The sequence below is a fragment of the Delphinapterus leucas genome, chromosome 18 (genome assembly GCF_059928025.1).
Source record: "Delphinapterus leucas isolate spDelLeu-1000000601 "Yukka" chromosome 18, BTC_Dleu_Yukka2, whole genome shotgun sequence".
In the NCBI taxonomy this organism is placed as follows: Eukaryota; Metazoa; Chordata; class Mammalia; order Artiodactyla; family Monodontidae; genus Delphinapterus; species Delphinapterus leucas.
The window spans coordinates 15,729,748-15,749,755 of NC_143146.1; the positions used below are offsets into that span (position 1 = coordinate 15,729,748).

The following is a 20,008-nucleotide window of genomic DNA, read 5'->3' on the forward strand; positions in this document are numbered from 1 at the left end:
TCTCCACACCCTCTCCAGCATTTATTGTTTGTAGATTTTTTGATGATGGCCATTCTGACTGGTGTGAGGTGATACCTCATTGTAGTTTTGATTTGCATTTCTGTAGTTGCTAGTAATTTGATTTTCAATCCTAAGTCTCAAGGATTGCCAAATCTTATGTCCTTATTTTGAGGAAACCCCCTAAGTGTGCAGGGCTTGACAACATTTTTCTGTCAATGGCCAGACAGCACGTGTTTTAGGCTTTGCGGGCCAGATGATCTCTGTTGTAGCTATGCAACCCTGCCACTGTAACATGAAAGCAGCCATAGACAATACATGAACAAGTGAGTGTATTACCCAAAGACTGGGTTCAGTCTCTTGGCAGACATTGAGCCAAAAGACACAACCAAGCCAAAGATTGATCCGAAGAAGGAAGGATTTATTGCTTGCAGCAAGTAAGGGGAACACTGGGGATATTTCCCAAAGCAGTGTCTCTGGGAACAGCAAAACTGGGGAAGTTTTAAGCTAAGGGTATATGAATATTCATGAAGGGGCTTGTGCAGAGGAGATTCAGCATAGAACTGGGGCAGAGGTCGACGGAGTCCAATCTTTAGTTGATTGAAGTCACAAGTCAGAAAAGGTTAACAGCATCATCTCCTAGGTTCCACTGATCAGGTGGTTGATCGCTAGAGGGGGGTTTAGATTCTTCAGAACAGCTCAAGAAAGTGCTTCAGGCCAATCTTTACCATTGAAAAGGAACTGAGAGTTCCGTTTCAAAGACAGCTAACTTGTTGTCTTTGCTATAGTTACTTCTCTTGCCTGATAACAGTCAGTTTGTTCCTTTGTTTCCTTAAAATTGTTATTACTGAGGCCTGTTCAAGGGCAAGCATTGAGGACAGGCTTAGATCACAAAACGGCTTAGGCTTAAAATGGCCTCTCTTATGTCGAAAAGCTGTATCTGGTTCTTTCCCACCAGGGATTCCCCCTCCCCTATCTGCCTACAAGTGTGGTGTTCTAATAAAACTTTATTGACAAGAACAGGCTGCGAGCCCTATTTACCCAGCAGGCTTTAGTTTGCCAACCCCAGCTTGAAGGGATCAGTGTCTTCTCTGCCGTACAGATGTCTCTTTAGTCATCTTTCTCTTCCTGCTCTAGTTGGAAGCCCACATTATGACTTTATGGACGAGGAATTCTGTGACTTACGTGTAGTTCAAAGACACTAGATGTTTAATCGTCCTTGTCTTCATTACTTTTAATACCTTTAATATTTAAAATTTTGTTTTCTTTGGTATAAGTTATGTATATATAAATAGACAAAAAGCCACAGCCCTTCTTTGAAGGCACAGAAGGAGTAATGTTTTGGCACCAGCTCCAGAGCTCACAGTTACTTTAGGCTGTTTACAAAGAGTTTCATGTTGAAGCCAATTCAGCTTCAACAGTATTGAAAGCCAGGTTAAAGCACTTAAGTTAACAGAGCTATAACGTCCGGAATTTCAAATTCATGAGTCAATTTATGCAAAAATATTGCATATAACATTTATTAAATTTATTTTTCTGAAATCTCTTCAAGCAAGAGAAATACAAAGTTGTATGTGATCGCAATAATGAGTATAAGAAGGTATAATGCTAAAATGCAGGAAAAGCTCTGAACTGATCTCTGAAATTCTAATTTTAAGGTAATTGAAGGAAATGCACACATTTATCATGGAAAATAATGTTAGGCCACAGGAATGCTAAGTAGTTCTGTTTTCAATATTAAATGTAGGTATAACCTAGAAAAGAAAAAAAAGAGGGAAACCAATACACTATAAAGTTAAATAGTTAACTGCCACAAAAGAAACTATGTTAGAGACTAGTAACTTTCTTCCCAATTCCTAAAGATAATATTCTTAAAGTGTATTCGGATATTGTCCTCCTAGAAAGTTACATTTGGCAAGTTGTAATTCTTTCAATTCCACAGTAGCTAGGAGACTCATGGGTTGCACGGTTAGTACTCACTGAATAGCTCATGTGTCTGTTCCTCACCTTGTATGCTGAAATTCTAAATGGAATTAAGACATACAAGCAGCCTTATTACCATTTGTATTTCTGTCTTTCTTTTTTTATTGAGCTATAGTCAGTTTATTTACATATAATATTGTGTATATTATATATGCAACTGAATCACTTTACACCTGAAACTAACACAGTATTGTATGTATATGTATTCTTTTTCAGATTCTTTTCCGTTATAGTTATTATAGGTTATTAGATTAGTACATGTTGAATATAGTTCCCTGTGGTATACAGTAAAACCTTGTTGTTTATTTGTATTTCTTAACAATGACAATCATTTGGATAAGAAAGGAATTTAAGAACATAAACCAAGAAAAGAGAAAATGAGTCTCTAAAAACAAAGATCTAATGGATTACACTAAGTTAAGCCTGTAAGACCTTATCGGACTCTACTTTTCTAGGCTGCAATAAAATTACTAAAATTAATAGGTCATAGTAGCAAATATAGAATACTTCTGAGTTAGTATGAGTTTAGTTGAAATTTTACAAAAGAAGTATATAGGACATTGCTTTTCTCCCATCAAGAGCAAAACACTTAAAAATGGGCCTATTATATTTATCTTTCTTAAAAAGTCATAGAGTAATATCTTGAGTAATTAAAATAACATTGTTTTATGTCAATTTTAAATGTATTAATGGTTTAATGATTTATAATTGCAGAAATATTGGCAAAAAAGTTTTTAGATGTCCATAATTTCATTTCAATATTTCTGCTTATTTTGTTTCATATTCTTATATGTTTATACAGTTGCCAATATAATGCACACATTTTTAGGTTGTTACATAGTTTCCTAAATTTTTTAATTAAAAAAATTTATAACATTATAAGAGGTTCAAATGTAAAAGGCACAAAATGAAGTCCCTGTATCAATACCACCTCCCAGCTATCCACTCCCATTTTTCCCTATTCTTCCAGATATATTTTATACATATACAAGCACATATATTTATGTATAATATTTCTCTTTTTTATACAAATGGCAGCATACTAGAGAGACTTTTGAGACTTTGTTTTACTCTTTAGTTTGTTTGTTTTTTTACCTATTCTAAACACTTTTTTTTTTAAAGGCCGCATGGTATCCTGTAGCACGAATTTTTCCTGAAATTGGTCTCCTACTGATGGATGTTTAGGTGGTTTCTAATCTTTTGCTTTACAAACAATACAGCAATAAATGAACATGTAAGATAAGTCAAGAGGATAGAATCACGGGCTGAGAAGTTAAATAAACGCATTTGAAATTTTGATAGATGTTGCCAAATTGCCCTCTGGGAGGTTGAATGATTTTTTTCTCCGACCAGCTATGTAGCAGAGGGACAATTCCCCAACTCTTTCTCATTAATATAGTATGTTATTACACTTTTTCATCTTTGCCAATGTGATAAGTGAAAATATTTCAGTGAATTTAATTTTCATTTCTTTTCTTCTAAGTGAAGTTCAGCATCTTTTCACATATTTAAAGAACCATTTGCATTTCCTTCTCTGTGATCTGCATGTTCATGTAGGATAATGACTTCTGGGAAGAGCAAAAAAAACTAAACGTTCTTAAGAGAATTAGTTAAATGATTTATTCTCTATGTAAGTTAGTAACAAATACAACATCCTCTTTTGATATTTTATTTTTCTTGGAAACCTAATACTCTGTTCATATAAAGATGTATTTTCTAGATTTCACTAGCTTAAGGGAAGCTAATGTGATCATTGATACAATATCCAATCTCCGGAAGAGTGGTTAGGTTCTTTAGTGGTTAGTACTTAGTTGATGTGCAATAAATTATTGAGCATCTATTAATGTGTCCGTACACTAGATGCCATGCAAACATAGTCCTTTACGTTCACAAACTGTGTCTGGTAAGCAACTCTCCTCATTTGAAATATGGGGAAAATAAAGTTCAGAGAGGCTAAGAGTTGAGTACAACATCAGATGAACTAGTAAGTGGCTGAGCAGAGATTATAAGAAAAGTTTTCTCCTCAAAAATTTCCCCACGTGGAGTCTTCCAGCTACAATTTTGCCTTTTGTCAGTTTAGACAATTCTAATTTGATCACTCCACAGTTGCTTTCATTATAGCTGAGGACACATTGTCCTGTTAGATCATGTTGATAGGAATTAACACTAATTGGTGAGGCAGGTCTGAATAATTTCCCTCGACTTTTTTTTGCGGTACGCGGGCCTCTCACTGTTGTGGCCTCTCCCGTTGCAGAGCACAGGCTCCGGATGCGCAGGCTCAGCGGCCACGGCTCACGGGCCCAGCCGCTCCGCGGCATGTGGGATCTTCCCGGACCGGAGCACAAACCCATGTCCCCTGCATTGGCAGGCGGACTCTCAACCACTGCGCCACCAGGGAAGCCCTCCCTTGACATTTGAAAAGATAGGGCATTGGTTTTGTCATGAGTAAGGATTCATGACTTTAAAATGCCACATTTACTTATTTAATATATGTATTTTTAAATAACTGAGATAGATAGCCACTGATTCCTAAGTAGCATAACATCTTGGTGAATTTTACAAGAGCTGAGGTGCCAGAAAGGGTGGCTGGCCACCTGCTTGGGCAGGAGCTCCCAGGGTGGCAGGGTTTCTATAGGCTCAGTCTGGGTGGTTTTATTTTATTTCATTTTATTTTTAATAATTAAAAAGCTCTAATAATATTTAATTAGGTACAAGAAATACTCTTGACTGAAGTGTGTACCACATTCTATTGTGATATACTCTTACTCTTTTTTTATTGAGGTATAGTTGATGTACAATATTACATAAGTTACAGGTGTACAATATAGTGATTCACAATTTTTAAAGGTTATATTTCGTTTATAGTTATTTTAAAACATTGGCTATATTCCCTGTGCTGTACAATATATCCTTGTGGCTGATTTTATACACAATAATTTGTAGGGATAGTTTGATTTTTAACTTGCACATGCTAAATGGCTAAATGGAGCTGAAGGGGTTCTTTTCAACTCTAGACTTTACAAGGATAAACACATACTGTACTGAGAAGAACTAAACCTGTAACTAAGAGATGAACTATATACACTTCATTATTGATGAATTAAGTAGTATAACAGCAAACCGTAATTTATATACAAATCTAAGATGGTTCTAGCATTCATTTGAGTTCCTCTCTCCTAGAGCTTTGGTGGTCCCTTAGCCTTGAATGGCCTGGGAGTATCTCAGTTCTTCTCTAGAATCTCTTCTAACATCACCCTGGTCCTCTCTTTTCAACCTGTATTGTCTGCCTATGATGTATGCAGTTCAGCATACCTCGCATCTTTTAAATTGACATACTAATAGCAGAACTCTCCTGTGTTCTCTGTTTGCATTTGTTCAAAATTTAATGCTTAAACTACAAGCTTTCTTCCTCAAGGGTATAGCAACTGAGTTCCTAATGCTCTTGATATTTCTTCTTATATGCATGCTATCATATCTTATATACAGTGTATACTGTATAATTTTATGTATACATATGTATATTTTGTATCCAATGCTATTATACAAATCTTTTGTGCAGAAAGGGTGCTTTCCCTATGTAACTCCTCCAAAATGCCTATTCTGTTTGCTCAGGATGCAGTGAGAGAGTGGGTAGAAAAGGATAGGGAGAGAAAATTATAGCAAAACAGGAAACACACACCATCCCGGCTGAGCCCAGAAGACTATTATTCAAATGCCCATTTTCTCTGGTTGTTTCTTCTCTCTCACTGAATGTGCCGTCTATGGAGTGCTCACGTCCCTGTGGGAGAGCTTAGTCAACTAAGTAGAAGTTGGGTGTTGTGTAACTATTTCATGCCTATTTCATATGGCTTATTTAGGTATGTAAAACCAACATCTTGACTATACACTGCTTCAAATCCTTGACAGAACAAGGCAAGAATAAATAAATATTATTGATACCATAAAATAACAAGCATGGTTAGCTATGCTTTTTGGGAGTTACCATTAGGAATTCTCTCATTTAGAAATTCGGACCCAACTTTTTACTTGTGACTTCTAACTTAAGTTTTAAATTAGAGCTTCTCATATGGAACTGTGTGTCTATCATGTGACTTTTAAATGCTCAGATATGAATTCTTAGAGGACCAGAGCATCATCATGTTACCACAATAAGATCCACTCTGATTATGAATGACATCTTCTGGATAGTAATACATGAACTCAAGTGGTGAAAACCACAGTGAGCTGGTCTTTGATAAAGTACAGATGTGTTTTCAGTCAGCCTAAGGTTTTGATAGTAATGTTCCTCCAGGCACAAATACTCTTCTCTTGTCATCACGAGATTCCATGTGGCCGGAATCTGAATTTGCAGCCATTTAAATGAAGGTTAAGTTTGGTAGTAACTTTATCCTCCAATGATCTTGAGAAAGGTATGCATGCTTTCCCTGTACTTTATTAAGTTTCTTTATGCCTGTAAGCACAACATTTGTTGATCAGTTGCTTTCTTCTGCAAGGGTTACATTTAAAAATTTTTTACCTCGAAAGCCCATGTAATCACATTTTCTTCAATACTGCCTCGCAAGTTGAAATTTAGTGCGTTTTTTTTTTTCTTCCTGTACTTATCCACACTTTGTTGGAACAAGATAGAATAAGTTTTATACTGAAATTTGTAACCTCATTTCTGAAGCACTCAATTATTAATGCCAAAATGTAACTATGAATCTCTATAGCAGATATAAGTCAAAAACAGTTCACTTTTACTTTGTTTTGTTTTTATTTATTATCGTCAAATTACATTTGGCCTTTTCAGAGATATTAACTTAGCTTATTTTCAACCTGTGTCCAACAAACATATCATTAGTTTCTCAGGAGCAATTCAGGGTATTTTGTTGAGGAACAATGTTCACAACTTCATCAAAAATACCTAGTCTCCAGGTTGCACTACTTCTCTTTCTAGCCTCTGGATACATTGTTGCTCACAGCATTTTGTCTGTTGCCTTTTTTGCATCTTCTTGGCACACACTGGCCTTTTTTTTTTTTTTTTTTTTACTACATTCTATAAATTGGGTACTCTGTGTGTAGTTCCTACTAGAGCTTTTATTGTATAATGTTTAACAACCCTTCTGAGACCTATAATCTCTCCTTCTTACTCTTCCCCTGTTATCTCTCCAAATTATGAATTGTTTTAGAGTGTTGTCCCCTCCTTAATTATTTACACTTTGTGCTGGGTTAATTCTAGTGCTTTCACCCAGTTATTTACCTCTTACAGCGTTAAATCTGCATCTTTCTATGCCCTGAGAGTCTCTTATTTCTTTTCGTAGATCACAATTTGATCTCTCACTTGAACTCAGACAGTATCTAAAAGTTCAAGAGATGCTGTGTGGCCTTCCTTGGAAAATACATTCTGGTACGCCCCTTTTTCTGTGTATCACTTAGCATTTGGTTCAGCTGCTTATAACAGAAAACCAAACTTACAGAAGCCTAAAGAAAAAAGAGGTTTATTTTTCTCTTTGTGTAAAAGACCTCTAGTGGCAGGTGGTCCAGGGCTGATATAGTAGCTCCATAGTCATCATGAACACCTTCTGTCTTTCTGTTTTACCATCCTTAGTGAGTGGCTTCTTTTCTTAACTTTGCTTGCTAGCTGCTAAGATGGCTGCTGCAGCTTCAGCCATCACATCCATGTACCAGGAAGCAGCAAGCAGAGATGGAAAAGGAAAAGGGGACACTTTTAAGCGAGACAACCACCTTTAACGAGATGTCCTAGAAGTCCTATCCAATGACTTGCAGTTAAATCTCATGGATAACTTGACACATTGTTTCACCCCAAACACAAAGGAAGTTACTGTGGAAAAAGCAGAGAAAGGCTATTGGGTAAGCAACCCACCGTGCTTGCTACACTTAGACACTGTACATCTATTGCCTGGTCTCCACGCTTGAGGCAAAACTTCTGTTTGAGGCTGGCAGGCTCCCGAGGCTACACCTGGAGAAGGAAGCACAATCGCCCTCTCTGGGAACCTCTTAACCTTACGTGGAGTTTCCAGCATTTAGAGCATGTGATATTGTTTTCAGGGACCCACACCAACAACTAACACTTAGCTCCTTTTCCAGGGCTGAGGCCCCTTCTCAAAGATGAACTGTTTCTGAACTCTTCTTGTGGGAAACATTGGTCACTAGCACTATCATGTGTTCTTCTCAAGTTGTTGCTCATGCGATAAACTCTATGCCTTTATTCCTCCGGGGTTTAAATTTTGTTACTCAAAGCCAAGATTTCAGAACTCAGAAAATCCTTTCTCTCTGTGAAAGCCCAGGTCTTACAATTTGATGTTTTGGTTTTTAACATGATTGTCTCTGCCATGAACTTTAAAAGTCCATTCAGGAAAAAAAATCCCCTCAGTAAATCACTTGATTCTTTTTACTATCCTGAACGTGGAAAGCTCTCACTGTTGCCTGAACGGGTAGACTAACTACAAGAAACTTCGGGTAAGATTTGAAACTATTATCTGCTGAATAAACAACAGCAATACAAGCCAGAAGGGCAAGGCAATTAAAAGGGTTAAGAAGTGCAAAGCACTGAGAAGTCAGACTGGGCTTCCCTGGTGGCTCAGTGGTTGAGAGTCCGCCTGCCGACGCAGGGGACGCGGGTTCGTGCCCCGGTCCGGGAGGATCCCACATGCCGCGGAGCGGCTGGGCCCGTGAGCCATGGCCGCTGAGCCTGCGCGTCCGGAGCCTGTGCTCCGCAACGGGAGAGGCCACAACAGTGAGAGGCCTGCATACCGCAAAAAAAAAAAAGAAGAACCAACCCCATTTCATTTTAGAGAAAGTTCCAATCAGATTGGTCTGATTGGAACAGACCTATCCATGTTGACACCGTGTTCAACTGTCTTGCAGGTCCTTCATTCCTTTACTGATGCCGTTTTTGACGAGTGGATGAAAAGATTCAATCCCCCTGCGGATGCCTGGCCTCAGGAGCTGGCACCCATTGGTCACAATCGGATGTATAACATGGTTCCTTTCTTCCCTCCGGTGACTAATGAGGAACTCTTTTTAACTGCAGACCAGCTTGGCTATAGCTATGCCATTGATCTGCCAGGTAACTAATGCAACTTCTAAATGCGTGATTCGTCCATCTTCTAAAGAAGCTTTCTTTCCTTTTTCCTTTCTTTTTAGTGTAAACCACGACCTTAAATTGAAGTTCTCAGGTCTAGTTAAGTTTATTGGCAATTTTATAGCGTATCTTTATTTACCAAAATGAGCCTTTAAACTACCAATTAAACATCAGAAAAGGGACTGGTTCGATGACTCTTGTTTTAGAAAATTGAAAGTTGTTAAGAGAACTTATTTCACAGGGAAAGTATCTACACCCGATTTGACAATTCTACTTGCATTAATTGAAAACTGGCCGTGGTTTGAAATGCCTAAGCGATAAAATCAAAATGCACTAGCCACCTATGGATGGGTACTAGCAGGACATAAAGGTAAGGCTGGGCTTATGGTGAGGCAGACGCAGCACGTGCCTCAGGCACAAAGTTCAAGGGCAGGCCAAAAACTCAGTAATTGAGCTAAGGAGTAATATTCTCAAAAACCCAAATTCATGCAAAAAAATCTATGATGAATATACACTACCAAAATTTTAAAGACAGGCTGTCGTTGTTTGTTTGTTTTATACCCCTGCATCAGTTTGTAAGTAGACCAATTTTTTTCCCCCCCAGTTAGCCAGTACCACACCTGCTGAATGGGTTTATGAAGATGACAATGGCCTGCCAATAGATTGGGCTGCACGGGGCTTCATGTGTACATTTTTTTTTTTTAATGAAATTTTTGATGTCATGTTTTTAAGTTGTAGGTTTTTTATTAGCTTTTCCACCTGGTTCAAAATATGGGAGGATGTTTTGATAAGTGTATGTCGGGGCATTATATTTTTTTATTTGCCCAGGCCCCAGTATAGCGCCATGTGCCATTTAAAGAATCTTAGGACAGGTTGAGAAAGGAAGATAAAACAATTTTTTAAATCTCTAAATTTTTCAAGAAGCTGAAAATCATATGGCCTATCTGCTGGTGGCATTTCCCCATTGGTGCAAAGTAATCAAGATGATTTCTGAGGTCACGTGTCTCTCTCTCTCTCTGTCTCTCTAACTTTCAAAGCCTTTCAGACCCTGGACCCTGTCCTTTCTTTTTCCTTCCAGTTCTACATCTACTGCAGCTTACTGATTTGAAGTTTCCGTTCTTTGGTCAGCTAAGGATATCTCTTTGAAACTTTTCTCTTTTCTCTGGGATTGAACATAATAATAATCAGAAAGTTTGGAATGTGCATTTTGACCATGCTTCCATGTCTTCTGGCATCAGCCAATTAACAGGTACAGACCAAGAGTCTAAATATGCCCAGAATGCACTAACTCAATAGAAGATACAAATTACATTCATTTATTGGTTTAACAAAGAAATTTACAATCCTGCCTGGGGAGACATAACTATAACAAAAGGTTGGAGAAGGGAGAGAGGGATTTGGGAAAGGAGCTGGGTCTTGAACTAGATTAAAGAGGCGGTAGGTCTTAGGTAGGTGAGGGGGAAAGAAGGGAGCATTTTAGATTGAAGAAGGGCAGGGAACAGGGCTGTGAAAGACACATGTAGTCTATTTAGAGGACCATGAGACGAAGGTCTGGTTGTAGTGGAGGGCTTGGGTAGATAACTGTGAATTAAAGTTGGATTTGAGAGAAGGGCCTGGTTACTGAGCGCTTTAAAAGCTGGGCAAAAACCACGAGATGCCACTCTACACCCAGAAAGCAGAAAGTAACAAGTGTTGATGAGTGTGGAGAAAATGGAATCCTCGTGCACTGCTGGTGGGAATGTTAGGGTAGTCTCTGTGGAAAATAATATGGCAGCTCCTCAAAAAATTAAATGTAGAATTACCATACGATCCAGCAATTCTGCTTCTGGGCATATATATACCCTCAAAGAATTGAAGGCAAGTAATGAGATATTTGTACACCTCTGGTCATAGCAGTGTTATTCACAACAAAGGTGGAAGCCGCCCAAGTGCCCAATGACAGATGAATGGATAAAAAAATGTGGGCGATACATACAATGGGATATTATTCAGTCTTAAAAAGGAAGGAAATCCCATCACATGCTGTAACATGGGTGAACCTTGAAGACCTTATGCTAAGTTAAATAAACCAGTCACAAAAGGACAAAAACTAGGATTCCACTTCTATGAGGCACCTAGAGTAGTCAAATTCATAGAGACAGAAAGTAGGATGGTTGTTACCAGGGGCTGGGAGGGAATGGAGAATTGGGGAATTACTATTCCAGTTTTACAAGAGAAAAAATTTCTGTGGATTGATGGTGGTGATGACTGCACAAAAATGAATGTATTTAATGTCACGGAACTTAATTTAAAAATGGTTACGGTGGTAAAATATATGTAATGTGTGTTTTCCCACAATTAAAAAATAATAAGTAACTAAAGAAAAGCTAAGCAGAGGAGTTTGGACAATAACAAAGGCAATCGTTTTTGGCTCCTGAACCAAGAAATGACAGAATAAAAATCTGTGTTTTAAGAAGATGAAGATGGCAATAGATCCTGCCAGATTGCTGCAGGAGGAGACAAATTAAAATCCTCTTGGAGAAACACCATTGTGATGAGTCAGGGTCCTCTGTGGGATTGGAGAGAAATAACTAGGACAATCTTACATTTAGAGAAGTGTAGAGTATAGAACAAGAACCCAGTTCAGAGAAACTGAATTTAAGAACAGCTGGCCAAGGATATGATAATTTTTAAGGAAACAACAAAAAATGAAATCCATTAATTTTGTGGAAAAGTGCTTATAAAATATATTTGAATAGAGGATTGGATTTATCATGTGATGATTCAGATTTCATTCACAACTATTTAAATGGGTCCAAATTCCTTCTGCTCTTGCTATTGATTCTCTCCTGTTATAATAGCCAATCTCATTTGTCTTACTCATTTATCACCCCATAAAAAAGGTAGAGACAATAGAAGAATTTCTAGACCTGAAGGTTGTATATTTTGCAGTTCCCCAGATACCATTTTAGCATGCATTTTTTTTACAAATGAGTTTCTAACTCACAAAAGTAGTTATATACTTCCTTGGAGGGTTTATCCTGTATAAGTATTTATCGTAAGAAATTTTTAAAATGCAATAATCTACATTCAAATAATGGAACGCCATTTCCCACTTCCTCCAGAAAAACAATTGTGGATATGATAAATAGTCGGTAAGGAAGGAGAAGATAAATTTTATTCCGGCCAGTGTAGTTTTGCTTTATCAACAAAAGGGCATGTGAAAGGCTAATAGGTTTATTCTTCCCTTGTCTAAGAGTATTCAGCCGATGAAAATCCCAGTCATAGACCCTTCTCTTCTGCTTTAATTTCAGTTGAAGAAACTTCAGATTGGACCACAACCCTCTCAGTGCTTATGGGGATGCTGGTGGTTTTGGTTGGTCTTTTTGCACTGCTGCTTCTCCTTCAATATAGAAGAGTCCGAAAAGGATATACACCCTTAATGGAGACACAATTAAGCAAGAAGAGATACACAGAAGAAGCCTAGATGCTCACGCCTTACCCTAGAGAAGAGGCTGGCCAAGGCTTAGTTCTGACCCTGACAGTGAGCAAACGAATCCTCACTGTTTTTCCTTTCATTGAAGATCTTTGGCATAGCTCCTCCTGTTGTGGTGATCCCAAATACGCAAGATGCTCAGCTGTAGTTTCTGGTTTGCTTTGTTTATCTAACGAACAAGCTAAAGTGCCTGAGGGTGTCTCTACCACCAAACAAAGGTAGAGCTGATGGTGATCGGTGGTACTTGTTAATAATTCCTCATATTGATTAAGCCTCCTCGTGTTCCGAGAGCACCCCAAAAAATCGATAGAGTGGATTCATTGAAATGTGCGGGTCAGTGTAATTTGAGAGCTGGACAAGATCACGGTTAAATCTTTCTCAGCCCACACATCTTCATTTGCAAAGGGATGGGGGCGGGAAGGTGCAGGTGCTACATGAGCCTCCGAGGTCTCTTAGGTGTAAACATGTGTGATGTTAGGTGGCTTCCTGCTCATCTTTCCGCGGCTTCTTTTTCTTCTTCTCTCTCGTTCTCTCCAGCCTTTAAAATGGCCTTGAAGATGAAAATAGGCCTTATTTTCCATACAGGATGGAGAACGAATGAATGAATGATCAATTTATTTCTCTTTTAGAAATTAGACTTTACAGAGTTTATAAAGAGTCTGCAGTTCTTAACAGCGGAGCTATCACCAGAGTCCATATTCCTTTGCTAGGGAGCCTCAGATGAAAACTTATTCATGCATTTGGCTTATTTTTAAGAGTTGACTTTAAATTCATTAATGCTGCCCTGTACTGACGTTACTTACAAATGCTAATTGCGTCTTATCATTTAAAAGCAAACCATCCATACAAAATACGACAATTCAGAATTAAATGGCTATGACCCACTAAGTAATTATCAGATTATGAGAGATGAGAATGAGGCAGTCTTTACGACAATGTTTAGACTTATCAAGATGATCCCTACTTCTGACGAGTTAACATTTTTTGAGCTCTTAAGACAGTTTCATCTGTTCGTGTCTGGTATCCATGCAGTAGGGGTGAAGCCACCGAGGTGGCCCTTCTGTCCACTCACTTCAGCTCCTCTCTACTGGAATGGATGTGTGTGAAGAATGGGACTTAAGAGAACCCTGGAGCCTTCTCCATATGGGGGGGCTAGAGGGTGCAAGATTTACCAATACCCAGTGTTATTCCCCGGAATAAGACTGCAGAAGCCAGAGAAATGGACAGAGCTCAATCTGAACTGAATTTGAGTGAGTCTCATAAAGTATATCTGAGAGTAGGCTCAGCAGAGGAGAATCAGGACAGCCCAGAGTCCTTCATGGGGTGAAGCCCTGCTTGGATCTCTAACCAGCGCCACATGCATAGATCTCAATGCCTGCCTTTAATAGAATTCATGGCAAATTCAGCAATGTGTTATTCACATGGTCCACTCTGGCAGGTTTATTTTCTGAATTCAAGGTTGTTGGGGAACACATTTTTACATCCTGTTTTTAAACCAAAAGAGAAATATCTTAAGATGAAGATATAAGTGCGTGTGGTAGGTATGTTCCTGAAAAGTTGTGTATAAATCAATTATACATTAAAAGCACCAGGGGAAATTACTTTTTATGGATGAACTATTATGAATAATTCTATAAAGCACATAACCACCTCTAGCTTATCCTTCGAGTATATCAGAATTTTCATACATCATATTCTCATAAGATTTGTTTAAAAGCAAGATCTATCTGCGGCAGAAATAAAGACTAACCATTTACACTTAGCTCCTTTTAACTATAGTATGTGCAACTTTTCATAAATATTATGTTTTATGATGCCTTCCTAAGAGAAATAGTTTCCTAATTTTGTAGCTCATATTAGAGTAATAAAATTTTCTAGAATTTTCTAACATTACAATAAATCAATGACGACTGCCTTTCAGCAAATCTAAAGGTAGAATAAACCTGTAGAGTAAAAAGTTGGTATTTACTCACAGTGAATACTATGCAGATAAACTCAGAAAATATCACCAAGCATTGTACAGCCATACGTCTCAATGATGGGGGGAAATATTCAACCTTGAAGAAAATGAACAGATTGCTTTATATGCTTCTATCTGTAGTATTAGAAAAATTGTGTGTATATGAAGTATGATTTTAAAAGAAACGCTTCTTAAAAGCTAACATTCAAAAGTGAAATGAAATCCAATACCATCTTTCCTTTGTGAATTAAATTCTCTTCTAATTCTAAAATTCTTTGACATAAATTTGTGTCTTGCTTAGGATTTAACATTGTTAATTATAATAATCCTAATGAATAATTCTAATCTCACATTAACGAGAAGTAGAAAACTTACTCAAGAGGAAAATAAAAATATTGTTTTGCAGATTACTGTTTGTCTCTTGGGGGCTATTGTTTTTTAATTTGTGAACGTCAATTCCCATCTTTTTGGCACTCGACATATACATGAAATTTTATGTATATACATAAAATACATAATAACTACTTCACTTTTGAAAATAAGTCCTTAAACTTGGATGGCATTATGCTAAGTGAAATAAGTCAGACAGAGAAAGACAGATACTGTATGATATCACTTATACTTTGAATATAAAACATACAATAAAGTAGTGAATGAAACAAAAAAGAAGCAGACTCACAGATATAGAGAACAAACTAGTGGTTACCAATGGGGAGAGGGAAGGGAGGAAGGGCAAGACAGAAGTAGGGGATTAAGAAGTACAAATTGTCAGGTATGAAATAAGCTACAAGGATATATTGTACCACACGGGGAATACAGCCAATATTTTATAATAACTCTAAATAGAGTATAACCTTGAAAAATTCGGAATCACTATACTGTATACCTGTAAATTGTGTAATATTTTATATCAATTATACTTCAATTAAATAAAAACGAAGTCCTTAAATATGCTGGTGTTTCTACTTTCTATTGAGTTTCTAAGCAACTGCTACTTCCTAGCTCTCTATGATATAGGCAGGAAGAGGAGATACTACCCCTTTTCCCAGGTAAAGAGTCATCTCTGATGTCCCTACAGTCTAAAGACTGAAATTGGAGTGGGGGGTGAGTAGGGAAGCCACTTGAAGTCACTGTCCAGGGAGGCAGGCTCCTCCTAGAGGAGCCTTCCAGCTCAGTCAGCTTGTTGGAGACGCCCCGAAGAAGGAAATTAGAGCCAATAGAGGTAATGGTTACATGGCGTTTGCTTCCACTTCTAGACTTGAAGCTTCTAGAGGTCAGGTTGTACAGCTCTCTGTACAGCTCCAATGCCATTGTATCAAAGCACTTTAAATAAATAGCTAGAAAACGGTGGTGGTTAATTGATACAGGCACATAAAAGAGCGAATTCACCTCCCCTCCCCTACCCCCTGCCCCCTCAGTGGGAGATAGCTACTCTCTTCAATGCAGTGGCAAAACCCAACTCTTCCTATTTCTCCAGGGCCTTGTTCATCCTGATTACTCTGTAAATATTTTTTGAATGCATAAACTAATCTCAAAGTAGAACTTTTTTTTTTTTTAATTTTGTTTTTTCAAAGTAGAACTTTTCATTCAGGGCTTCTGGCATGTGTTTTGACATGTACTGGATAAAACATAAGATGATGGGGTTTTGTATTGCTGCCATGAAATGAATAGCAGCCTATCTTTCAGATTCTGAGTTGTGCCTATGCTAGATAGAATTTTACTCCATACAACCTAATACGAGGGGCTACTTCTCAGCCATATTTTCTTCTTGGGTGTATCTTTTCCCCACCATTGGTAGGCCCTAATTCTACCATTCATACGGACAAGAGTAGAAAGTTAAGACCTCACAGTATCATTATAGGGCCTTCCACCATCTGATGTCTTAAAAGCCTTGTTTCCATGGAAGGAGTTATTGGGCAAATGATTTAGCCAGGCAAAATCAGTGCCTTTCTTACATGGATGGACCCACTGGTGAAACTAAAGAAATTCTCAAAGATAACATGATACTTTACTTATAATGGCAGTTCAAGATGAAAATAATTCCTGTGAATTTAATTATACTTGTGTAGGTAGTTTAATGAAATCTTGAAAGCAACACACAAAATTGTGAGCAATAGGATAAAATTTTTGAAAGCGAAACAAGACAAACAAACACACAAGCTTCCTATTCAAGGCCTGAATGCTCTGTATATTATCACCAACAGTATTTTTATTTGGCAGAAACCATTAACCCACTTATGTTATTTGCCACGTTGATTCAAGCCCAAATTCTTGGATGTAACATGACGGAATTTGGTCCTTTCTTCTAGCCATTCTCTGCTCCTTTGCTGGTTTATAACAAAGCTAAAACTATCACAGTGTCTCCCAAACATAACTGAGAGAAGCTTAAACTTGTCCCTTTTTATTAAAATACTAGAGATTTCACTGCCAGAGTAGACACTCTGATTACTCATTCACTTTGTATGTTATTGGGTGTTTCTGAATTTGTAATGAGCACAAATGACCATTTTGAGTGAGAGGAATTAGGCTCACAGTAAAGCAAAACCTGCCCTCTTGTGTTGTATTAGAAAATTGCACAATTTTGGTAAAGTTCTTAGAGCTATTTTCCTCTACCGTTGTTAATTGCCTGGGGTCAGAGAAAAAAACAAATGCCAGAAGGTTTGCCATCAATTCAAAAATCAGAACAGATAAAGCACAATATTTAGAAGGAAACGATTTCCTGTGAAGGCAAGGTAATCATATAATTAAAGCTCTTAGACTTTCCTTTCCAATGTACTTTGAATGTTAAATGTTCCCCTGCAAGCCATAAAACTCTGGGTGAACATTTCAGGCCACTGGGCAAAACTCTTTTATGCTTGTCAGATACACATAGGGTATAATTTAGTCAAATATTATTTATATGATCATACTGCAGCTGGAGATAGGGACTACTTCTTTTTCAACTAAAAACAGTTATTGAGGGTTTCCCTGGTGGCACAGTGGTTAAGAATCCACCTGCCAATGCAGGGGACACAGGTTTGAGCCCTGGTCCGGGAAGATCCCACATGCCGCAGACAACTAAGCCCACGTGCCACAACTACTGAGCCTGCGCTCTAGAGCCCACGAGCCACAACTACTGAGCCCACGTGCAGCAACTACTAAAGTCCGCGTGCCTAGAGCCCGTGCTCCGCAACAAGAGAAGCCACAGCAATAGCCCCCACTAGCCACAACTAGAGAAAGCCTGTGTGCAACAGTGAAGACCCAACGCAGCCAAAAACAATAAATAAATAAATAAAATTAAATTAAAAAAATCTGTTACTGAGAAGGTGGTAAATTTCAGTAAAGTTTTTAGAAAAAATACTGGATCAGTGAATTGAAACCAGATATAAATATCTGAATTTGGGTGTAGGTGTGAGCAGTGTCAGAAAATGTCCTTTACTGTGGAAAATTCACTTTTCAGGACTGGACTATTGGCATGGTGGTACCAAAAGCAAATGTTTACTTGGGTGCCCACAGTGGCTTATCTTATATTAGGTGATTGCAAAGATAAAGAATCTCAAATAATAAAGAAAACATGGTCTCTATCTAGTTTTTGTGAAGCTCTTTCTTCTAGTATGTACACCCAGGTAAAGATTAGAGGGGGGAAACAGGCAAGGCATTTGTTTGCTTATTCTGAGAAGTTTTGTTTAAGTGAAAAAATTGGGGCTCAAATTCTCCAGCTGGCTCTATCTGTTATTCTCTTTCTCTGGTGATTCTCTCTGAATGGGGACTCCAGACACGGTGACAGTAGCTGTTTTTATGGCGAGTAGGGAAAAGGAAAAAAAAAAAAATCCTCAAAGCAGAAATGGGGAAGTCAGATTCAAGACACTTAGAATGCTGCAGTCTTCCCTGGAGGAGAATCATTCATTTACTCCCTATTGATAAATATGTTATTATGTGGCACACTTTCCTGAAAACTTAATTTCCAAAGCAGCGAGTTTATTATTTATATTTCTACTTAAAGTCTCATTTCTAATATTTCTGCTTCTTTAAAAAAGCAAGTTTTGGGGACTTGCATGTGGTTCCCCACAGCTGTACGTCCCAAATTACGATTCTTTGCTACTTGAATAAACCTTGTTTTTCTGGCTTAAAAAAAAAGCGGGGGGTGGGAGTTTTGCCTTGACTATTGCTACTAGTCAGCTTTTTCCTTCTTAAAACAATATCTGTATTTCAAAAACCTTGCATTACACACCAAGGAGTGATGCTCAGCTAAGCCACACATGTGTCGATGCTTTGCCTCACAAGGAACTCAAGCGACCGATCAGCCTTGAAAACAGAAATGTAATCTCAGTCATAATCCGAGCAGTACTGTACCACTTTCTCCTCTTCAGCTGTGGCCAACACATAACTTCCAACCTTTTCAGCTCTGAAACTCTGACGTGAGCTGCACATTTCCTTTTCCTTTCAGGCATTTTACAATTCTGAGGCTTGTTAACATTTTATAGGCTCGAGGTCGTTTTTCTTCCTTTCCGTGCATTTCTCTTTCCAGCCAGGTGCTCTTATCAAGATGCTGGCGTCTTTGTGTTTTTAACACTTTTCCTTGAGACAGTCCCAACTCTTTGATCCTGTGCTGAGTCGGAATCGTTTGCTGTCAGCCGTGCCCAGCGGAGATCTGATGCGTCCTGGTGCTGCTGTCTGCCAGTGCCTGACAGCCTCGTCGGGCCTCTCCGACAGTCAAGGAGCTCTTCCAACCCGGTGACATGAAAATTTGCTCCTTTTCTGCTGTAGTTTGTCACAGTCCACATTTTCCACCTTAGCTGCACAAAGGCAGGCAGGATAAAATCGTTCTGGGGTTGATGCTGGCCGCAATGTATGTGAATTCATTGTTTTTAAACAACAGCTACTCGGAACATCAAATTACTGGGAGCTCACCTTGCAGCTAGGTGGCAGGAAAACTACCTGCTTTTCTGTTTGCTGGAGAGAGGATGCCACCGAGTGGCTTTTATCACAGGGCAACCTGCTCACCTGTGTTGTAGCTGTCAGAGGATAAGAACTACGTGCCTCTGGAAGTTTTGCTGAGACTTCTGGGTATGTACCTGACTACACAGAGTCACAGGAGAATAGAAAGACTCTGCAGCTCATTTCCTGTTTATATCTGTCAGCTTAGCCCCACTAGAACTTATTCCCTTCCTCTGTACACTAAAAAGGTCATGAAAAAAAAGTTACCTAAAAAGCCCACTATTTTTTCCCCTATTCAAACCACCAGTAAGTGATTTGACCTTAATTATCTCCCTGTGTGAAACCTCTGGCAGTTGAAGATAAGGGTTCTCAGCTCCCGTGAATAGCACCGTGTTTCCTGAGCCCGGTCACAAGTCCGTGTTCTGTACAATCCGAACATAATTCTCTGTTGACACTTGGCAGGTACATTTTCTTGCTCTTGGCACTGGTTCAGTGGTTAGGGAGGGCTCCCAAGGGCTATTTTCAATGGCAAAAGGGCACTTTGGGGATGAAACACGAACTGGCCTTGGCTGGCATGAAAGTGAAACATATT

The 20,008-nt window shown here is 38.5% G+C and overlaps 1 protein-coding gene across 1 annotated transcript in view; it reads left to right on the forward strand.

Moving 5' to 3' along the window:
- Positions 1 to 16,589, forward strand: part of DCT (dopachrome tautomerase) — a 34,241-nt gene extending 17,652 nt beyond the window's left edge. The window contains exons 7-8 of the mRNA XM_022576665.2: positions 8,848 to 9,049; positions 12,358 to 16,589. Coding sequence (XP_022432373.1) covers positions 8,848 to 9,049; positions 12,358 to 12,530 — 375 coding nt within the window. The 3' untranslated portion in view covers positions 12,531 to 16,589. The remainder of the gene's footprint in view (positions 1 to 8,847; positions 9,050 to 12,357) is intronic.
- The last annotated feature ends 3,419 nt before the right edge of the window (positions 16,590 to 20,008 follow it).